Raw genomic sequence first — 19,051 nt, 5'->3', positions numbered from 1 at the left:
TTAAGCGGTCGGTTAGCAGTTCGACTGCCGCTGTAGCCGCGTTTGACAGTGGGCCATGGGAACCCTACCACACGCACTTGAAGTGAGATCTGAATGAAGCTACACTGAAAATGCAAGCAGTCAGCAGGTGAGTAGCACCTGCCTTAATTAGCTCTGATAAACTTTTGGAAAGATGGTTTAGCATTTGTCAACTTCTTTGTGAAGTGCAGGGGCTGGAATGTTGAAAGAAATCTCAAGATTAAACTATTATTATCCTATTAGTGGTATATTCTCTTTAAATCCTGCCTCTTAAAAGACAGCTTATGCTGTTACAGAACTGCAGCATAATTCCTGAGAATGCATTTGCTTGTAATGGGTTGATTTTTATAATAGAGTAGTTGAAGATAGGTTAGTATACTGAAAACAACTGTTGTCTCTAAGCTTTGTGCTTTCTATCTTCCTCTGAGACAATGTGAGAAATTTATTCTTGGAGAGAATGCCCTTTATTTGGTCTCTTCTGCTCTTCTAGGAGTTCTACAATTGTTCTTTTTCACATGTGCTTTGCACTAGAGCCCACAAGTGCTGCCACCCACAGAACGCCAAGGGAAGGTGGAAAGGAGGGGCAGTGAGAACGGCACCGTCTGTGTGCTGTGTGGAAAGCACATGTTTAGAATGCTGAAATACATTCCAGGGACTATTATGATCTATTTAGTCATAGAGCCTGGCTTTTCTTTTGGCTGTGTTTATATTTAAAGTAGAGGCACGTAAAATAAGAATGCTTAACTGCTGGGAGCATAGGAGCGAATACAATGAAATGTGGCATTTTTGAGTTGCTGAAATGTTCACCGGCAGAATCACTGCAGTGCTCAAAGTCCAGCAATCCATAGTGGGTGAATTGCTGCTGTGTGTGATCAGCACAGTAGGTTAGAAAGGTAGTGAGGTTTTTTATTGGGCCATTATTGACTAAATACTTGCATTTGGTAAGGATTACATTTATGAAGAAGTGTCACTAAATAGAAATTGATGTTTAGTATTCTGTTTACCAAAAGCAGTCAGTGAGTTCTAGGGGAATTTGTAAGGTTAAAGCAAGCACAGGGTTTTGTGTCATTCGTACTAAAGACTTCACACTTGTAAAATACTGGCTTGAGAGCATCTTAAGTAGAGCCACTCAAAAATAAAGGTTTTAATTTGTGGCTCTTTGAGTGAATGGTGGTGTACCTGCGGCTGCCATGATGGAGGGTTATTCCCATAACCTTTAGCTCGTGTTCTTGAGGTAGATTAAAAATGACAGATGCAGACTTCAGAATATAATGAAGTGCTTCAGTTCAGACTGTAACGTTTGGGAGGAGGTATGCAAAAATATTTGACAAGTATTATTGTTACATAAAATTAATTGTCCAGGGAAATAAGACACATGACAGTGCGAACACTCAGGAAAGGATTGTCACATATTTTACCTACATGTACACTTAATTGTGTCTAACGCTTGCTGAGTTTGTCTTAAAACAATAAAATCAACCGTTTTGTAGACAATTAAGATGGTATTAATTTTCTCAGAAGATACCCTTTGAAAAGGATTATGAAGCTGAAATAATATTCATTATGAAATCAGGTTACTTTGGTCATGCTTGTAAAGCTTGAGACATTCCTCTGGATTTGGTGTATAGGCACTATGCTGATAAATACTCAAATGTTGTTAGAGAGGTGTGAATTCTCTTCACACTTGTCTTCAAAAGGTTACTGTAAAGTTTTGTTTACGGATTCACAGAGTGGTGGGGGTTGGAAGGGACCTCTAGAGATAATCTAGTCCAACCCGCCTGCCAGAGCAGGGTCACCTAGAGTAGATCACATGGGAACAAGTCCAGGCAGCTTTGGAAAGTCTCCAGGGAAGGAGACTCCACCACCTCTCTGGGCAGCCTGTTCCAGTGCTCTGGCACCCTCACAGGGAAGAAGGGTCTCCTCACGTTCAGGTTGAACCTTCTGTTTTCCAGTTCATGGCCACTGCCCCTCGTCCTGTCACTGGACACCACTGAGAAGAGCCTGGCCCCATCTGCAATCTTTCAGCCTTTGAGTATTCTGAAAGTGTTTGAAGGGAATCTGTGTGTGGATTTTTTTCCCACCACAACCACCTGTTTCCTTTACATAGCTATTAGTAAATTTAGGATGATTTTCAGAGTCTTGCAGGAGTATTTTGTAATGGTTTCTGACTCCAGGTTTGTTGTAATTTTATAAGCCAGTTGAAAATATACCATGAGACATGGTATTACCTCAGTTTGTTACGTAGGGGCCACCCCAAGCTGGCCAAAAGCTGAAGTGTATGCAGTTGACTTTTACAGTAAAGTTTTTGCTGGATTTAAGTGTGATTGAAAATCCCTGTAGACAGTCTAATGCTGCTTTTTTTTCCCAAGGCTATCTTCTGCTAAGGAAATGGAAATATTGTGTTGCTGCCTGTGTTTATAAGTAGAACTTCTTTTCTCAATCCATTTGGTTTCGAGGTAGCTCACAAACTACCCTGAGCTCTTGTTTTTCAAAGTATCTCTTACATTTGGCACAAATGAGGATAGTACATCTGCTCAGACAGTGTGATTGATATAATAAATAGTGTATTCTACTATTGTAAAAATGTTAATCAGGTAATACCCAAGAGGTGATGGCTTTCCAAATTGCCTGTTGTGATGTGATGATACCGTTATAAAGTACACTGGAATTTTACCTAAACTTAAAACTGTGTGTTCTCTCCAAGTTTCCAAAATCCAATGATATCTTAGCATGTCAGTTCTAGGCTGCCAACAGCAGTATATGCATATAACCAGTTGCACTTATTTTGCTATTTCTGCTGTCTTTTTGCTAATTTTAATCTCTCTTTTTTTTTTTTAAATACATGGAAGACCTTATTCTGTGGATCTCCACCTCCTGAATCTCACTTTAGCAATATGGTGAGCAAGGAAGAAAAACCAGGAAAAGTTTCATAGATGAAATCCTAGTGTATGTTCACAGTGGGATGCTTAAGCTCCCACTGGTAGTGTTAAAATGACTTTTTTTTTTCAGTGTCCTGCTGTTCATTATTTGCATTAGGATAATTAAGACAGTGGTTAAGGGAATTGGTGCAAAGCAACTTAATTCCTGCTTTGCTAGTGAGTATTAGTCAGGTGTAGCATAGGGCTGGAGTACTTGATTTAAGTCACCAGAGAATGTGACATACTAACTTCCTTTGCAATTAGGTCTTAATCTCCTGTTGTGGAGTGTTTTATTGCTCCACTTACATGCAATTTGATGGGAATGAAAGGTGTACCAGTGGAATCAGTGATAGAGCTTCTGAAAGCTATGCAAGATACTTTTGCTTGAAATAGTTTGTCCCGTTTTGTGAATTTTTTTTTCCCTATTCCCATGATTACTCCTTCACAGTTATAACTTGACCATCTGATGTTCCTTTTCTGAGTCTCTGTATTTGAATAGTTGTTTAAAATAACAAATGTTGATGGTATCAGTTAGTTGCAGAATAGAAGATAAATATAAAATATACAAATAGGATTGTTAATCTGTAAATGATTCTGTGATTCTAATCACTGCTCATTTCCTCTAGCATTTTAGCAATGTTTTGGATTAAATGATCATAGAATCACAGAATGGTTTGGGTTGGAAGGGACCTTAAAGACCATCCAGTTCCAACCCCCCTGCCATGGGCAGGGACACCTTCCACTAGACCAGGTTGCTCCAAGCCTCATCCAGCCTGGCCTTGAACACTTCCAGGGATGGGGCATCCACAGCTTCTCTGGGCAAGCTGTCCCAGTGCCTCACCACCCTCTCTGGGAAGAATTTCTTCCTGATATCTAATCTAACCCTCCTCACTTTCAATTTAAACCCGTTCCCCCTTGTCCTGTCACTACAGGCCCTTGTAAAAAGTCGTCCCCCCCTGCCGGCATCCTTGTAGGTCCCTTCAGGTACTGGAAGGCTGCAATAAGGTCTCCCCGGAGTCTTCTCCAGGCTGAACAATTATGTTTGTTTCTTCATATTACTGTGCAAATGATTTCAAAATGTTCTGTTAGTACTTGTTCATAACAGACTGTAAGCTGCTGCCTCATCAGCCTGTCACTTGCTGGCCATCTGCCCAGAAGGGACAAGCAGCTACTTGTGAATTGAATACAGTGGTGTTGGACAGTGTAAGCTGAAATACTTGCTCTGTTAAGGAGTCAGAAACCTGGAAATGTGACTGCTTGCCCAATTAATACACCCCCAAAGCCACCACCAAAATGCTGCAAAACATAAAATTACCTTTAAGTGATGGAAAGTAAATTTAACTCTCTGTAGTTTGCTGATGATTGTGCGTATTTTGGCTGTTAGTAATCAGTGACTATAGGACAAAGTAAAAATTTAACTGTTAAATTAATCGATTGATTTTCTACTGGTTTGCATCTGGTCCATCTCCTTGATGCTTCTCTGCAGCTTAGTTTAAAATGTATAAGAAATACTTCTTATAGATTAAAAAGCAAATGATACTTCATGGACATGAAGAGCATAAAATGGTTTGTTGTGGGTTTTTCCCTTGATTGATCTTTAGCATTTGAGCTGCACTTGTACTCTTGTGGTTTTGGTGAGCTGCTGGTTCAGCCTCTGTGTGGTTTTAGAGAGGTTTTGAGCCACGTTGCTCTTATGCTCTGCAAATGCAGTCTTAGGCAGTGAGGTCATTAGGTAAAGAAACTCCCCTCTAAGAACCCTAAAAAATAAAGGAGAATCCTCTAAGTTAGAAGATGCTTCTCTATTTTTTAAGAAGGGGGCAGATAGAGGTGGACGGAAGGAGAGGGCTAGAAATAAATCTTTTCATGCCAAGGAAATGGGAGTTATGATCTTCCATGCCCATAAACTGTTCTGTAATTGTACTGTAGTGTTGTTCTGCACTAGGATGGGACACAGCATCACAGAAGGAGCCTGAGACCATATCACAAAAATACACCGTTGTTGTTCAGACCGTGCCTTGACCCTGTAACCTAACTGAACCTTTTCAGGGTTGAGTGCCATGGGCTTAGAGTACTGCATTTGTCATGAGAGTGTAAGTGCTTCAGGACATACCTAGGCAATCATCTTTTGGCATCTTTGGCTGTTTCTGTTTCTACTTGCTGTGCTTAACTTCAGAATTCATGGCTGCTGTGTCAGGGGAAAGAATATTTTTGTGTGGCTTCAGTTTTTATAAATGATACTCAGCTCTGATGGCTGTGAGTTAATTTTTTATCGCTGCCCAGTAGCAAATGTTGGGTTTTTTACTTAAGAATTCCTAGCTGAAATATTTTGGCTGTATATTTTGATAATGCTCAGACATATTATTTGAATGGTTACCAAAGGTAATGAAGGTTTTAAAATTGCATAATTGCATGGCCAGTTTTTAACAGTTTTGTGCAAAATCAGCACGCTTTGACATAGCTGCAGCTGTTCCTGTAGCTTTGTGAGGAGAGGGAGACTGTTCACAGCCCTTATTGGGACATTGTACGCATGCTGCAGCAACAGAAGCTTTCCTGTCTGGGAAAAAAAGGGAAAAATCAGGTGAGTGAGGTCAGACATTGAAGAGGCTTTGCAGAGGTGATGTGCCTCCATCCTTGAAAGCCAGTTTGCAAGGGAGTTGTTTCAGCGTGTAATTCAAGCTTCTGTTCTTGTTTTTGTTCCCTGCTAGAATGATGAAAATGTGTCGCTCCAGGACATCCCACTCTCAGTTCCATCGAGTCCAGAACCACAAGAACCCGAGTCAACTTTTAAGGTAAATGGCACTGATTTACTTCACAGAACAAGAGATACAAACCTTTTTTGTGTTTAAAAAAACACAAATCAAAAACTTCTGTGTCACTATGATGTAGTGCCTCTCTCTTCTATTTAAATACAAACCTATCAAATATTTATATCCTTCATCTCTTCAGTTTTGTTAAAACAGAAGGGTTCGTATTTAACACATATTAAAAATGCTAGCACAGTTTAAATAATTAGAGTAATTATTGCCTAAGACTGCATTTGTAGCAGTCATGTGGGGATTAACAGCTGTAGAGTAACTTCATTCAAAAATGTTCTGCCTGCTTGTTAAGTGTTAGAATTTGAAAAGACAGTTTTTGCTTTGAAGTGTAATCATACTATACTTAATTATGTGCTCTGTTTCATTACAGTTATTGTTGACTTTGGCTTGAAATGTCTTTTATCTAAAGGAAGTTTTCCCTGAGATAATACAGGTGTTGCAGATGTAACTTAAAACCAATGTGAAATCCACAAAGTCAAAGATGAGTGTGTTGGTTTAGAATGGGGCTTAAAGGAGAAAGCAATCACAGTGGAGATTCCAAAAGGGATCATCTTTTATGGTCATGCACATGTACTGTTCTGCTTTCTACAGTGGTAAGGTTTTACAGCATTGAGGCTCTTCCTGTAAAACGGGTATGGAAAGATCATGAATCCTGCACATACGGGAGGGGAACAACACTTGCTGAAGATAGGATGAAATCAGAAATAGTTCTAGAAAGGGGAAAAATACTTACAAACGTATTTCTGTTTGAAGGGCATCTATCTAAATCCTGGTTTCAGAGTTTGAGGTTTGCTAAAGCTGTAGGTCCACATGCATCACCCTCTAGCAACTCTGGTTTCTAAACTCTTAACATTTAGGTGGTCCTTTCTCTTTAATTGTTGTCTGATATAGTTGTTGTGCTTGTACTTCCACAGTCACCTACCTCAAAATCTTGAAGTCTTTTGTGTTAATTCGTGGAGGAAAAAGTCTTGCTTTTTACCTTGATAACAACAAAGAAATGTCTGGTTTAACTGACATTTTTTTATTGTCACTTCTTTAATTGATACGGGCATACAGTTTGAAACACTGCACAACATATCAGCCTGGGTGTTGTCCTGGATCAGTAACTAACAACATCTTCAGTGAAACTGAAATAGTAGATATATGTCCCTTAATTTATGGCCTGGCTATAATGGCACAATTATAAAATACATTAAAATTACCTTGTGATGGAGGGGAAAAAACCAAACCAACAAACCCAAACAAAAAACCCCACCAAAAAAAACCCTTGTGCATGTTTACCAATTTTTTTTGTCTCCAAAATTTGCAGAAGTATTTTAGTTCTTCAGTTTTTAGTAGGATGTATTCAAATCAGTTGTGCTGTTTGCATTCAAAACATGTAGTTACGTTTACAAATTATTTTTTTCCTTATTTTTGTCTGTTAATGGTTTTTAAATAGCAGTCCACTTAACCTTTAAGCTTCAGTGTTTTTTGGTGTTGGATAGAGGAGAATATAGGTAGTATTTGATGGCTAAGGATGTTCATCTACACAATGTCAGTTGCTTGTACAGCAGATGAAATACTGCATCAAAAATGCAGCTGATTTACTTACGTACCCTAAAAATTTAGTGGATCAGCTCAACTCTGTCCTGTAAAAAGTCTTCCAGTCAAGTTTCTTCACTCTTCAGGTTGTATGCCTACAGCCCGTCTCACCATGCGGAGAAGAGGAGGAAAGTGTGTGGTACTACTACTGCTAGTCCTCCATGAACGTCTGACGTACTTGTGTCCTCTGGAGGTGATGTTTGAGATTGTGTAGCCTTAGAAAAGCTCTTACTGCCCCCTGTTCTATTGCAGATGGATGATCTGCTGAATCAGATCAGGCAGCTTAAAGATGAACTGAAGAAAAAGGATGAAACAATCAGCCAATTAGAGCATCAGCTTGTAAGTATGATGTTAAATGTTCAACAGCATCCCAAATAGACACTGCAGAGTGCAACTTGAGTAGGTAATTCTTATGAAGGCTTTAAGAGGGCTAGATGTCCAGTAGTTTTCCTACACTTATATAATATCAAAGGTGGATTGGGGTTCTCGTTAGAGGCACCTGACTCACGGGCCTGTAAAGGTTCAGTTAGCAGACTGATTAGGTGTATTATGGTGTGTTTGCAGCTGTACACCTAGGATCTTTAATTCTGGAGGCCAGTCATGATTTGTATGTGTGGCACTAAGCAAGGATATTTATATGAATGCTGAATACATTTCATTTCCAAAACAAACACTTCAAATGTAAAATTCCAGAAGCTGTTCAAAAATGTCAGTGAACAAAGATAAGCTACTTTATGCCTCAAGTATTGAGCCTATCATTCTGCTTGAAGGTTTTTTGTTGTTTTTCTCCGTCTCTTTTCCCCTACTGTCCATTAGTTCAATACAGAATTCCACCGTAGAATTTAAAGCTGAGCAAGGTAGAATTCAAAGTTGATTCTTTTAAAAAACAAACAAACAAAAAACCCACAAACAAAAAAACCCAAACCAAAACAAAATCAAAGCATGTTGAATAGTAAGATTAAGCTGGCCAAATGAATAAATTATGGGTGCACTTTCATCATAAATTGAGTTCAGATGGACACAAGTCCTCAAGCAAAAATGATGTATACAATTTTTCCTTTTGCTCTTGTTCTGAGTTAACTTGGGTTCTGGTAAAGTCACCTGCTGTACAGTTATTACAAGGTAACAATGTTTTCAAGCTACATCAACACCTTAAAGGTAGGGTGGATGAGATGAGAGGTGCACACCGTATTTACTTATCATGGCTAGGGAGAGTCTTGTATGACTGTAATCCTCAATGAAATGTTTAGCATGTACTTCTGTACATATGTGTGCTGACACTGAGCTGTGGCATTCATCCTGTCCCTGCCCCAGCACATGATCATTGCCTCTAAAATAAACATGTAATGTTAAGATTAGGCTTTCTGTTCTGCTGCTTAAACAACAGAATTGCATATCCCAGCATACCTAAACAAATTGTCTTGTCTAGTAGCGTTTTGCAATAAGGGTTGATTATTTTCAGAAGGCTCGGTCTCATTCTTACTATCAGCCTTCAAAGGTTTCTTCAAGGCACTCTCTCCTTCCCTGGTAGGCTATGTACTTAATTACTGTAGTAACTGAAAACTTTGTTGTGGCTAAGGGACTCTGCTGTAAAGATGGGTAAAACTTACCTTCTTAATTACTGGAAGGTGGCTTAAAGAATGTAGTGCTTCAGAAAGTTAAGTGAATCAAAAACCCTTTCCAAAACCCAACCTTTATTCTAAATTGCTTCTAAATATGCTGTGAGAACAGCAGTTGTGCAGCACTGCAAACCCTAGTTTCTACTGTTTAACTGCATTGTGCTACACTGCCGAGTAATGTCTGTGTGGTATCTGAACACTGGGCCTTCACTGTGCTTTTCAAGCATCTTCATTATTTTCTAACAAATGCTCCTTTCTCTTTCTTTTATGGGGTGATTAAGGCCACTAGATGTAACTGCCAGAAAGACAGCCAAAAACCTGTAGCGGCAACGCGCATGTGTGCTGATAAATTTACGCAAACCTCCTGGAGGAGGAGTTCTGTGAGTAAAACGTGCCATTCCTTTTCGGGTATGACTTTCTGCAGTTCATTCCCCAATTCTATTACACTTGTCATACAAGCTGGCTTTGTTCAAGAGATTCTGTGCTCTGTGTGTAAGTGGTACCCTTCCTGCTGTGCATCTCCTGCCTTCTTTTGCAAGCCTTTAATTCAAACACTTAATGCAAACGTTTCTTTTAAAAATAAGTAATTAAACTTCAGAAGTCTCTTCTTAAATAGTGCAGAAGGTGAATATTTTAAGTTACAGTCAGCCCAAGCTGCATGTCTAACTTTATGTAAGACATTTTCTTATATCCTGACTTTCAAGTCATTAGGTATATCCGCAGTGTTGTTCTTTTTTTTTTCCTGGTTGAAGTTTCATTGTTGCTGTGCTCACATTTGTTGAGGAAAAGCAAGAGTGTGTTTTAAGTTTCAGTCCGTAAGTGTTTAAAACCAAAAGTTTATCCTTTTTTTAATTCATCTACGATTTGAAGAACTTGACTTGTGCATATTATTAGTGGTATTGTTAGTATTACTAGTATCACTCTGATATGAATTGATATTCAATTATTAAATAGTCCTTGTATCAATTTTACGAGCTTCCTTGTCTTTTCCTCTGATTCTCCTCTTCTGCCGGAGGGAGGGGGGAGGTGAGCGAGCGGCTGCGTGGGGCTTTACTGGTAGCCAAGGTCAAACCACAACACTCATTCAGAATCTCTTGACTCATTATTGGGGGGAAAATCACTTTGACAAAGGACATCTTCATTCCCATACGTTGTTGCATGGATCATGTTTGCTTCCATTATGTAAAACATACATTCTTCATGGAACGCTGATAGAATATTTAGGATGGGGGGGACAACACACTTGATGGTACATAATAATGAGGAATTATCTTTGAACAAGGATTTTGTCAGTCATCAGCAAATAGCCTTTTGATCTTGAAGCTACTGCTCTAGCTTAGAGAATCCTAACACATTTTTTTTTTAGAAGAAATTAAAAATATGTTAGATGTTTTTGTTTCTTTGGTTTTACCATGTCTTAAGTTACTTGATGTAAAATTGTAGTAAAGATAAATCACCCCTGGTCTCCTTCTGAAAGTCCTTTTTTAAATAAAGATGTAGTGCTGGGACAGAAGTACCACCACACAGACTGTTCACCAGTTGCTAGCAACAGCTTTATCCTGTTGAGACCGTGCTTTCCAACTGTCTTCTGTCTGATAAGAACCCGCTGTAAAGAGATCGTAGCCTTAGGTAGCTTTTCGTTTGCTCCAACACCTCTGTTTCAGATAGCATGTGTAACGTCTTTGATACTTACCCCATTTGTTTCTCTTTTCCTGTTACTTTGGACCTTTTGAGCTCTTGTGTTGCTTCTCTTTCCCAAGTTTTAATGTCTTATCTATGATGTTCATTTGCTGTTTTCCTGCGTTGATGCTGTTACTAGGTTAGTGGCGATTGTGTTTCTATGTTCCTTTTTTTTTCCTATAATTTTCCACAAAAATTTAGAAACAGATTAGTAACTATTGGAAGTGAGTTGCTAACTAAGTTGAGCAACCTGTGGTATTAACTAATAATAATTGGTATTAAGACCAAGATAGTGGAGAAGATAGGGAATGTGAGTTTTAACTCGGGTAGAAGTAGTCATTTAGCCCAGCTGTCTGTTTTGGTCTGGGAGAAGTATTTCTTCTACGTTATTCAGTGCTTCTGTTCAAAAAGACACTTTTTGTCTTGAGGAGATTTGGAATAAGGGAGAATGTAAATTAAAAAAAAGGACCTGCTGTGCTCATGGTTGAAAAGGGGGTGTGTGGGTAGTTGGGTACACAGGATACACATACGTGTGTGTAGGCATATGTTCATTAGATGTGCATTATAAAATATCTCAGTATTATTTTTGCATGAAAACTTTCTCATGAAAGTCCATAAAGAAATTGGGAAAATTTGAAGTATTGACAAATTTTCCAAATAAACTGCTTCTCAGGAACTTTTATTTGTAAATGATAGCTGAAAAGTTTTGCACAGAACAGCTTTTTGAATTCATTCTCCTTTCATATTTGTAAGTTATGTGGGATTTCTTAAAGGGGACAGTAGTCTTGCTGTTGTAGCAGAGTTCCAGTTTTAATGATCAGACCTCCACTTTCTGGTGTAATAGGATGCCAAAGCATGTTAGCACAAGAACTTCCTTGCATGGCTTAATAAAAGTATTAATGCAGAAATAGCCTTGGCATGAAATCGTTGTTGATCTGGAACCCAACTACAAAAAAAGTCACTTCCAGTAGAAAGGGGAGACAATTGTCTCTGTCTTAAGGCAGGAGTAGGATAAATGAAAATAGCAGAGGACACCTAGGTTAAATGTGTTCTCACTAAAAAAAAAAAAGTCAACATAATTTTTTTGCTTTATTAAGATTCCTGTTCAATTTAAAAAAATGCTCTTGAACTGAGAGTGCAGGCTGGGAGACATGAGATCTAGTGGTCCTAAACAGGGTAGAAGTCATGAAATGTAGTTAGTGTTTATGAAATGAGGGAGCTTTTATGTAGAGTATATTTTTAAAAAAACAAATTATAATTTGAATCTTGGCCATGAGTACAACTCCATTGAGGCATATAAGTTTTTGCTTCTTTCAGCTTGTTTAATAGCTAGCGAAGTTGATGAATATTCAACTATTTCATTTTTCCCTGCAAGTGCTGACCTGTCGGTCACTATAAAGGATGGTGGACATCAAGAAGTTACTTTAGTTAGGTTATAACCTTCAAGTATATTCTGACAGTTTCCAAATACAAGCAGAACTGATTCTGTGTTGATTCCTGAAGTATGAATAACAGCCTGGGAACACACAGTAATTTACTGCCTTTAAATACTTCAGATGCTTCCAGTGCTTAACAGGCATTGTTAATGTAGTGTTTCATAAAGAACAGATGTTAGAATAAAATGGGAAATAGTGAGGGTGGCAGTCAACTATTAAAAGATTTCAAGGAATTTAAGACCGTATGAATTGAGTTGATTTATTGCAGTTCTACTGCCCATTTGAAATAGCTGGTGCTTCTGATCACTTCGTTCTCCCAGTAAACAGGCAAGTGAGTGTCATTAAACATTCCCTTTTTTGCAAGTCATGTTCTTACCTGCTCTTTCTTTATTACCAGAAATTTCTAGAAAATGGCCCATGCTGATGTGATTATAAACTTGTCTGGGGTTATTCTCTTTAGGGACCACACAGGTGTTTGGTTTTTTTTAAGTACCTGTAGGGTTTTTTTCGTGTTTAAATGTGAACATGTACATAAATGGAAGCCATGGAATTTAGTCCATGTAATACAGCCTAGTGGCTGCAAATACATGTGCTGAAAATGGGACATGTTAAGAATTAACCTATTGACTAGCCACAGTCTGCCGTGTCCTAACAGCATGCTCAGCGCTGCCTTAGGGAATTTCTGGGTGTTTGCTTAGGCAGTGGTAACTTAGAGGGAAAACATTACCTGCGGTTAGCCATCCTCAGGATGAGGGCTTGTACAAGATTCACTGGCAGGGTAGACTGTGACATTACTGGAAGGGTTTCTCATAAATCTCTTACACTGAATTCACTTCCAGTTAATTTATGCTTGTCCACTATCATGGAAAGAAATAAACAAAAGCTGGAAGAAGGTATTGAACATAAAATTACGTGAAGAAATTCATGTTGGAGAAGAAAAACGCCAGCAGCCGTGGCCACAAATGTCTCGCGGGCGTTGCAGCATCCTTTCTGTAATGCTAAATACTGACTGTTTAAAAAAGATTTTGAGGGTACAGGAGTTACATGTCAAGTTTATGTTGACAAATTAATTGACTTCTCAAACTGGAAAGGTTGTTTGCAGATGCTGAGAAGTAGAAGACCAAGGCAGAAAACTACAAAGCCTTAATATGCATGACTGTGTCCCTAAAGGATTCTGTTCCCTGGGGTTCAGTTCCTTAGGGTAACGCAACTCCTCCTAGCTCATGGGTGCTTTCCCATGCCCTGCAACAGTAGACAGTGCACAGTAAAAGCTAATTTGTCTCCTTGGTCTTGGAATAATACACAGTGATGAGAATAAGCTTTGCTGCTTAAACGTGTTTTCAGATTCATTCTTGTCCCTGGGAAAATGACAACAGAAAACATGTTCTCGTTCTTTGCTACATCTCTTCTCTACCTCTGCCTTCCATTTGATGATTATTACACTTTGTCATCCCAAAGCCTTTCATGTCAATTGTTTTGATGAACCTTCATAATACTTGGGCTGTCTTTGTGTACTGTTGTCTGAGTATCTCCTTCTACCTTATCCCTAAAGTTTCTGTATGTTTTGACTCTGCAAATAGGAGGTCAGACCTCCAGGTTTTGAAGCCTAGTTGTTATAATAGTGCTGATCTTCACCTTCAGCCCAGGTTTCTCTTGTTGTCAGTACTCTGCTGTTGACTTGCTGATCCATTATAATGTATTTTCTTGGTGAGAAAGAACTGTGGCTGGACTAGATAGCGGTGTTGCGCGTGCGTCTTGCCCTGTTACACTGAGAGTGCAGAACGTGCAGGCGCAGAGAGAGGTCCTTCAAACCTTTCACGAGCAATTCTTGTTGGCTTACCATAAACCAGCACTTAAGACTCGTTTGGGATTTTTTTGACCTGAATGCTTTCAAAAAGACTGTGGCATGTCAGAACTGCTTATTCATAATCTCCTTCTGGGTGCCAGGCTAGATAGAGACTGCTGAAAAACTTTTTCTTTGCAATGATAATTTAAGTATGCCATCCTAGGTTTGTTCCTGATGTGGAACTCTGTAGGACAACTGGCCATGCTGGGTGAGGTGCAGCAAAACCCATCTCTTCCTGGAAATGCTCAAAGGTTCCAGCTGTATGGATAAAACTGGAGCTTTCCTGTATTTGTGTTTCTGCAGCAGAAAAGACTCTTTACTTTAAAGCAGTAGCCCTTTTGGATGTTGGTTTATCCTTGGGAAAAGAACTGGAATATTTGGCTGTTGGCCTAAAGTTACTATGCAGTGATAGATTATAAATATTTCTCTTGTCCTTTTCTGGCAGGAGCAATTGCTTTTCCTGTGATTGCTTATACTGAAGTTGAGGTCTCTTCATGACAATAGAAAACCCTGCCCTTAATGTCCTCAGTAGACTTCAAAAAACCAAACAAAAACAAAACACCAAACAGGTTTTCCAGTGCAGTTAGGGTCAGAACTTCATAAATGTTTAGCAGCATTGTCCTTGGCAGTGTTTAGCATTTAGTACAATTCATCAGGATCTCTGAAGAACAGTCTTTTTTTTTCTTTTTTTTCTGGTTTGTGGACTGCTTTATTTCAGCTGCTCTTATTTTTCCACTCATGAGTGTTCTGTTTTGCCTCTTGTTTAACGTTTTGAATTGCTTCTCTTTTGGGATGCTTTTGCTATTTAACAATTCCAGTATCTGGGAAATGAGAGGAGTGGGATTTAGTGTCTGGATGCACATGACAGCTGGTGGGAGGAACTGTTGTGTCCAGCTGGACTGTCTAACGTTATCTGACATTGAAGTGCAAGTGGAAAGGCTTGCATTGATCAGACTAGGCTTCAGAACCCACATGAATCCCATCAAATAGTTTAGTGGGTTTTTTAATCGAGGCTGAGGTAAGTCATGTTCTCATCTTGAAATTCTAGCATTGCTTGCTTATGAGTGTTATAGATTCTTGAACAATCAAGCATAAAATAAATTGTGATTCAGGTTTTTCTTCCCTGTATTTGGTGGGAAACTGCCCCACTTTCTGTGTATTTTGAATATGTACCATAATCTGAGGAGACATGCTTATTAGCCTGTGTTTCTTTTTTCATGTTCTTTGGATTTCTTGGGAACCTCAGTGCACATTTGACTAATAGAAGGGGATGGATGCGAGTTGTTTAAAGGAGAAAGCTTTGTAAATTTGCTGGAGTTACGTAAAATAGTACTAAAAGAAAAGTCATCTTTTCATAAGTCAGGCTTATTTGCAGGTACTTATCTCAGTGTGCTGTATCTATGGGACTGGTACAACTTCTATAATTTGTACAATCTGTGAAATTATAATACCCATCTTAAATTCCCAGTGCTGTATTTCCTGGTCCTGACGTGGGTCAATTGATGTTAACTTTAATTACCTTATTTGACATAGGATTAAAAACAATGCTTGTTATGTTTTTTTGAAAATAAAAACACCCCACACTTTTGACATTTGCTGTGTGGAGCAGTGTGAACTGCCAACACTACTACCAGAGGAAGAGCTAGTTCTTCTGCTTCTCAGATTATTGACTGTTCTACAGCACTTGGGAGAAGGAGGCTAGCCTGGAGCACAGTTCAGTTTAGCAGGCAAGACCACTGAAGGACTTGCAAAAACCACTTGCAGTTTCTTAGTTTACTTCCCCAGTTAAAGTAATGATTTAACACCATGAAGAAAAGACTGTACTAAAGTGCTGTGCTTTTTAGTGCTAATATGGATGCTGAAAAGTCACTGGCATGTATCACGACATCTAAATATTTCTTTGCTTTTAAAATAGTATCATAACTATCGTAGCTCAGCTAGCTTGTACTTGTCTTAATCTCTCTTTTTAGAGAGAGGAAGGCAGAGGATATACAGTTTTCACTTCCCTTCTTAATTTAATGTGTTAAAAAATTTCAAAGAAGTCTGGAAAAAGCTCATTGCCAACTCAAACAAGTTGCTACAAGGTGAGATCTGTGCCCAATGACACTGTGCTTTTTACTAGCTGGGATTTCGGTTATGTTTAGAAGATGCAAAGAAGTTGTTGTTCCACCACCCCGACATAATTGAGGATGAAATGTGAACAAGCCTGGAAAATGGTGTTCTGTACAGCGCTGAAAATTTAAACCCATTTTGTTAATGTCTCATCGTTGATTAATCTTGTTCCTGGGAATATTTCTGTATTTAATAGCTGTTCTGCTGATGCAGGCTATTAGAGTTTTGTCACTTGACAGAAGCTGGTACTGTTGTTTCTTCATGCAGCAGTCAACAAATTGTGTTGACGCTAATGGCTACTGTTGGAGGACTTAATCGTTACCTAACATGTTCTTACTATCTCCATATAGAGATGATCAGAGTAAAGAACGTCCATCATTCTTACCTTGAATTTTGCTCCAATAATTTTTTTTATCCCAGCTTCTGAAGAAGAATAAAGAAATCGTATCAGATTTTATTTCTTGTTCTAGACAGTCAAGTCTTAAAATTTGCTAAGTGTGTTATTACTAAACATGTAGTATTTACATGTGTTATTAAGTTGCATCTTAGCAGTAACGGAAGCTTGGAATCGTGGTGGATAAAACCTAACTAGATTAGGATAACTGGAAGGTCAAGGAAAAGTTTAAAATTCTGCTGAGATATATGAAAGCAGAATATTTCTTTGTAGAAGCAATGTGATATTTAACACTTTTTTAAAAGAAGCATGGAAACAAAAGGTTACTTTATTATTTGTCCAGCCCTGGCAGATACGCCAGCAGAGAAACTAGAGAGGGGGGAAGAATTGTGTTCCTGGTTGTTTTGATACAGGTGTTTGTTCAGATACCTTACGCCAGATGTCTGAAGGAGTAGTTACCCAGTTCGCCATTTGTATCTGCTGGTTACTGGTAGCCAGGAGGCAATGGCAGTCGTTATTTTTAGCAGCCATGTTCTGCAACTCATAAAAGGAGTTTTTAGCTGCTAAATGGTGAAGGGGTTGTAAAGACTTATCCTATCTTACTGAAATAGGACATGAAGATTATGTGATTTGAGAGGGCAGTTCCAGCTTGGATAGATTTCTTTTGAAGGTAGGGGTGTGGAGGAAATGATAGACCGCATAAAAGTACCTTCTTGTCTTGAGAATGCAGCAACCGTAAGGTGTCACTTCTGGTGATCTGAAGTATCTGACGGGCAAGCTCTGCATGGTGTTGACCTGCAGAGTCCTCTGATCCTCCAATGGAAGGCTCAAGCTTCAAGAGCAATGTGCATGGAAAAGAGTTGTGTTACCTCTCTTCTTTCACATTTAATAATGTATCAAAATAGTGAAGTGGACTTTAAAGCACCAGGATTTGCTAGAAAATCTGTTTCTATGCATTAGAATTTTTTTGTTGTAAACTAAAGCTGACTGGTTTTCCAATAGATTAGTATTAAGCAACTTACTGCTTGGTGAGACATGTAAAGAACCAAAATTTTTGAAAGCTGTGGAAGTACAATTTTAAGCATACATTTTTAACATGAAAAGCTCAGCTCCTATACTTTTCCCTTACATATATCTTAAACAGAAATGTGTGCATATGTATTGAATATGAATGGAAGTATATTGCAAGATTTCTGACTAGTTCAGGGCATCATAATGTTGTTTATCCTCTGAGCTTTAGTAGCACATAGCGTTTGCTTTTAAGAAGTGGAACGACTTGGCAATACAATGATACCTCTCTGGGGGAAAATGAATGGTGTGGCTTTTTGGTGTCTTGTTTTTCCCTGTTCTCTTTTTTTATTATACTTCTCCCCCTCTCTCTTTCTGCACAGGGTGGGTATTCTGCTCCCTCCTTCTCTCCCTGGCAGGGCTCATTCCAGGGCATCCCTCGGAGTGTTCCACCGCACCGTAGACAGAGTGAGTCTGTACCTCTCACTCATCTCCCTCACCGTGTTCCAGTAGAAGCTTCCCCTTTGCACGCACTGTTCATCTCGTAGTATCCTCCTTCCTGAGGCAGATTTACAGACATACACGGTAGTCTGTGGCTAACCAAAACGCTTCCTTTAGCCAGTGTATAAGCAGCTACAACTTACAGCTTTATAACGGTTATTAAAGGCTGATTCACTTCAGCAGTTCTTCAGGCAAACCTGAGTAGGCCCTTGTTTCTGGTCTTGTCTTAACATAAGTCTTGCTTGCTGCATTTTCCCTTTCTTTTTCCTGGCTGTACAGTACTATCCTGTTTGTGTGTGTGCTTTGTTGGCTCCTAAGTCTGCATGTGTGCGTATGTGGATGTATTTACATAAATACCTTGTGGATGTACAGAATAATGTTGGTGGGAAAGTGTCATTTTCATTGCTTCTCACGAGAAGTTTTCTTAACTTTTCAGATTGGCTTCCCTGAAACTAATTTTTTTCCCCTCCTCTTGGTACTTGTTGTAAAAAAAGCTTCTAATACATTGAAGTGGCTGTTGCAAAACTTGCATGATATATTAACATTCCTTACGTGCTAGTAGCTACGATGTGGGCTGATGTAAGATGCATTTGTTCTCTTGGCTTGGATCTGCAAAACAAAAGACAATTGCTGATTTAAAAACTGTATGCTTACGTAGACATAGAGAAATGGTAAGTCTTATTTTGTGCTTTGGTATTGCATTGTAAACAGATAATTGTTCAAAGAAATATAACTGGTTCATAAAGCTAAAGTTATATTTTTAAAATATACTGTAATTGGAGAATTACAGTGTGTTCGACTGTCTAGCAAAGCCCAAGAGAGTATTTGGACATAGAGAAACAAAGGAAAAAGTAAAATTATGGAAACGAAGTAAGATTTCTAGGGCCAATGGAGATCTGAAGTATAAGCTGCATCTTGGAAAACTATGCTTACAATTTCAGTTTGCAATAATCCTGACTTATTTCACTTCAAATTAAAAAAAAACTTGTAAAGTTGCGTTTCAAATACTCTCTTGACATCTCTGTGACAATGTTCATTTAAACAACCATTGGGAATGCACAGCCTGTTTCATAGGCTTTTCTCTGCGCAGTGGAGAGCTGTGCTTCATTTTCCTGTGGTGTG

General features: G+C 38.8%; 1 protein-coding gene across 1 annotated transcript in view; it reads left to right on the top strand.

Moving 5' to 3' along the window:
• The window catches only part of CCSER2 (coiled-coil serine-rich protein 2), a 51,726-nt gene that overhangs the window by 26,135 nt on the left and 6,540 nt on the right, over window positions 1-19,051 (top strand). The window contains exons 6-9 of the mRNA XM_010157354.1: window positions 5,642-5,725; window positions 7,586-7,672; window positions 9,234-9,332; window positions 17,812-17,896. Coding sequence (XP_010155656.1) covers window positions 5,642-5,725; window positions 7,586-7,672; window positions 9,234-9,332; window positions 17,812-17,896 — 355 coding nt within the window. The remainder of the gene's footprint in view (window positions 1-5,641; window positions 5,726-7,585; window positions 7,673-9,233; window positions 9,333-17,811; window positions 17,897-19,051) is intronic.

This window comes from Eurypyga helias, unplaced genomic scaffold (genome assembly GCF_000690775.1).
Source record: "Eurypyga helias isolate BGI_N326 unplaced genomic scaffold, ASM69077v1 scaffold1138, whole genome shotgun sequence".
NCBI lineage: Eukaryota > Metazoa > Chordata > Aves > Eurypygiformes > Eurypygidae > Eurypyga > Eurypyga helias.
The sequence above is the reverse complement of the archived record's forward strand: the minus strand, read 5'-3'. Positions and strand labels throughout refer to the sequence as shown.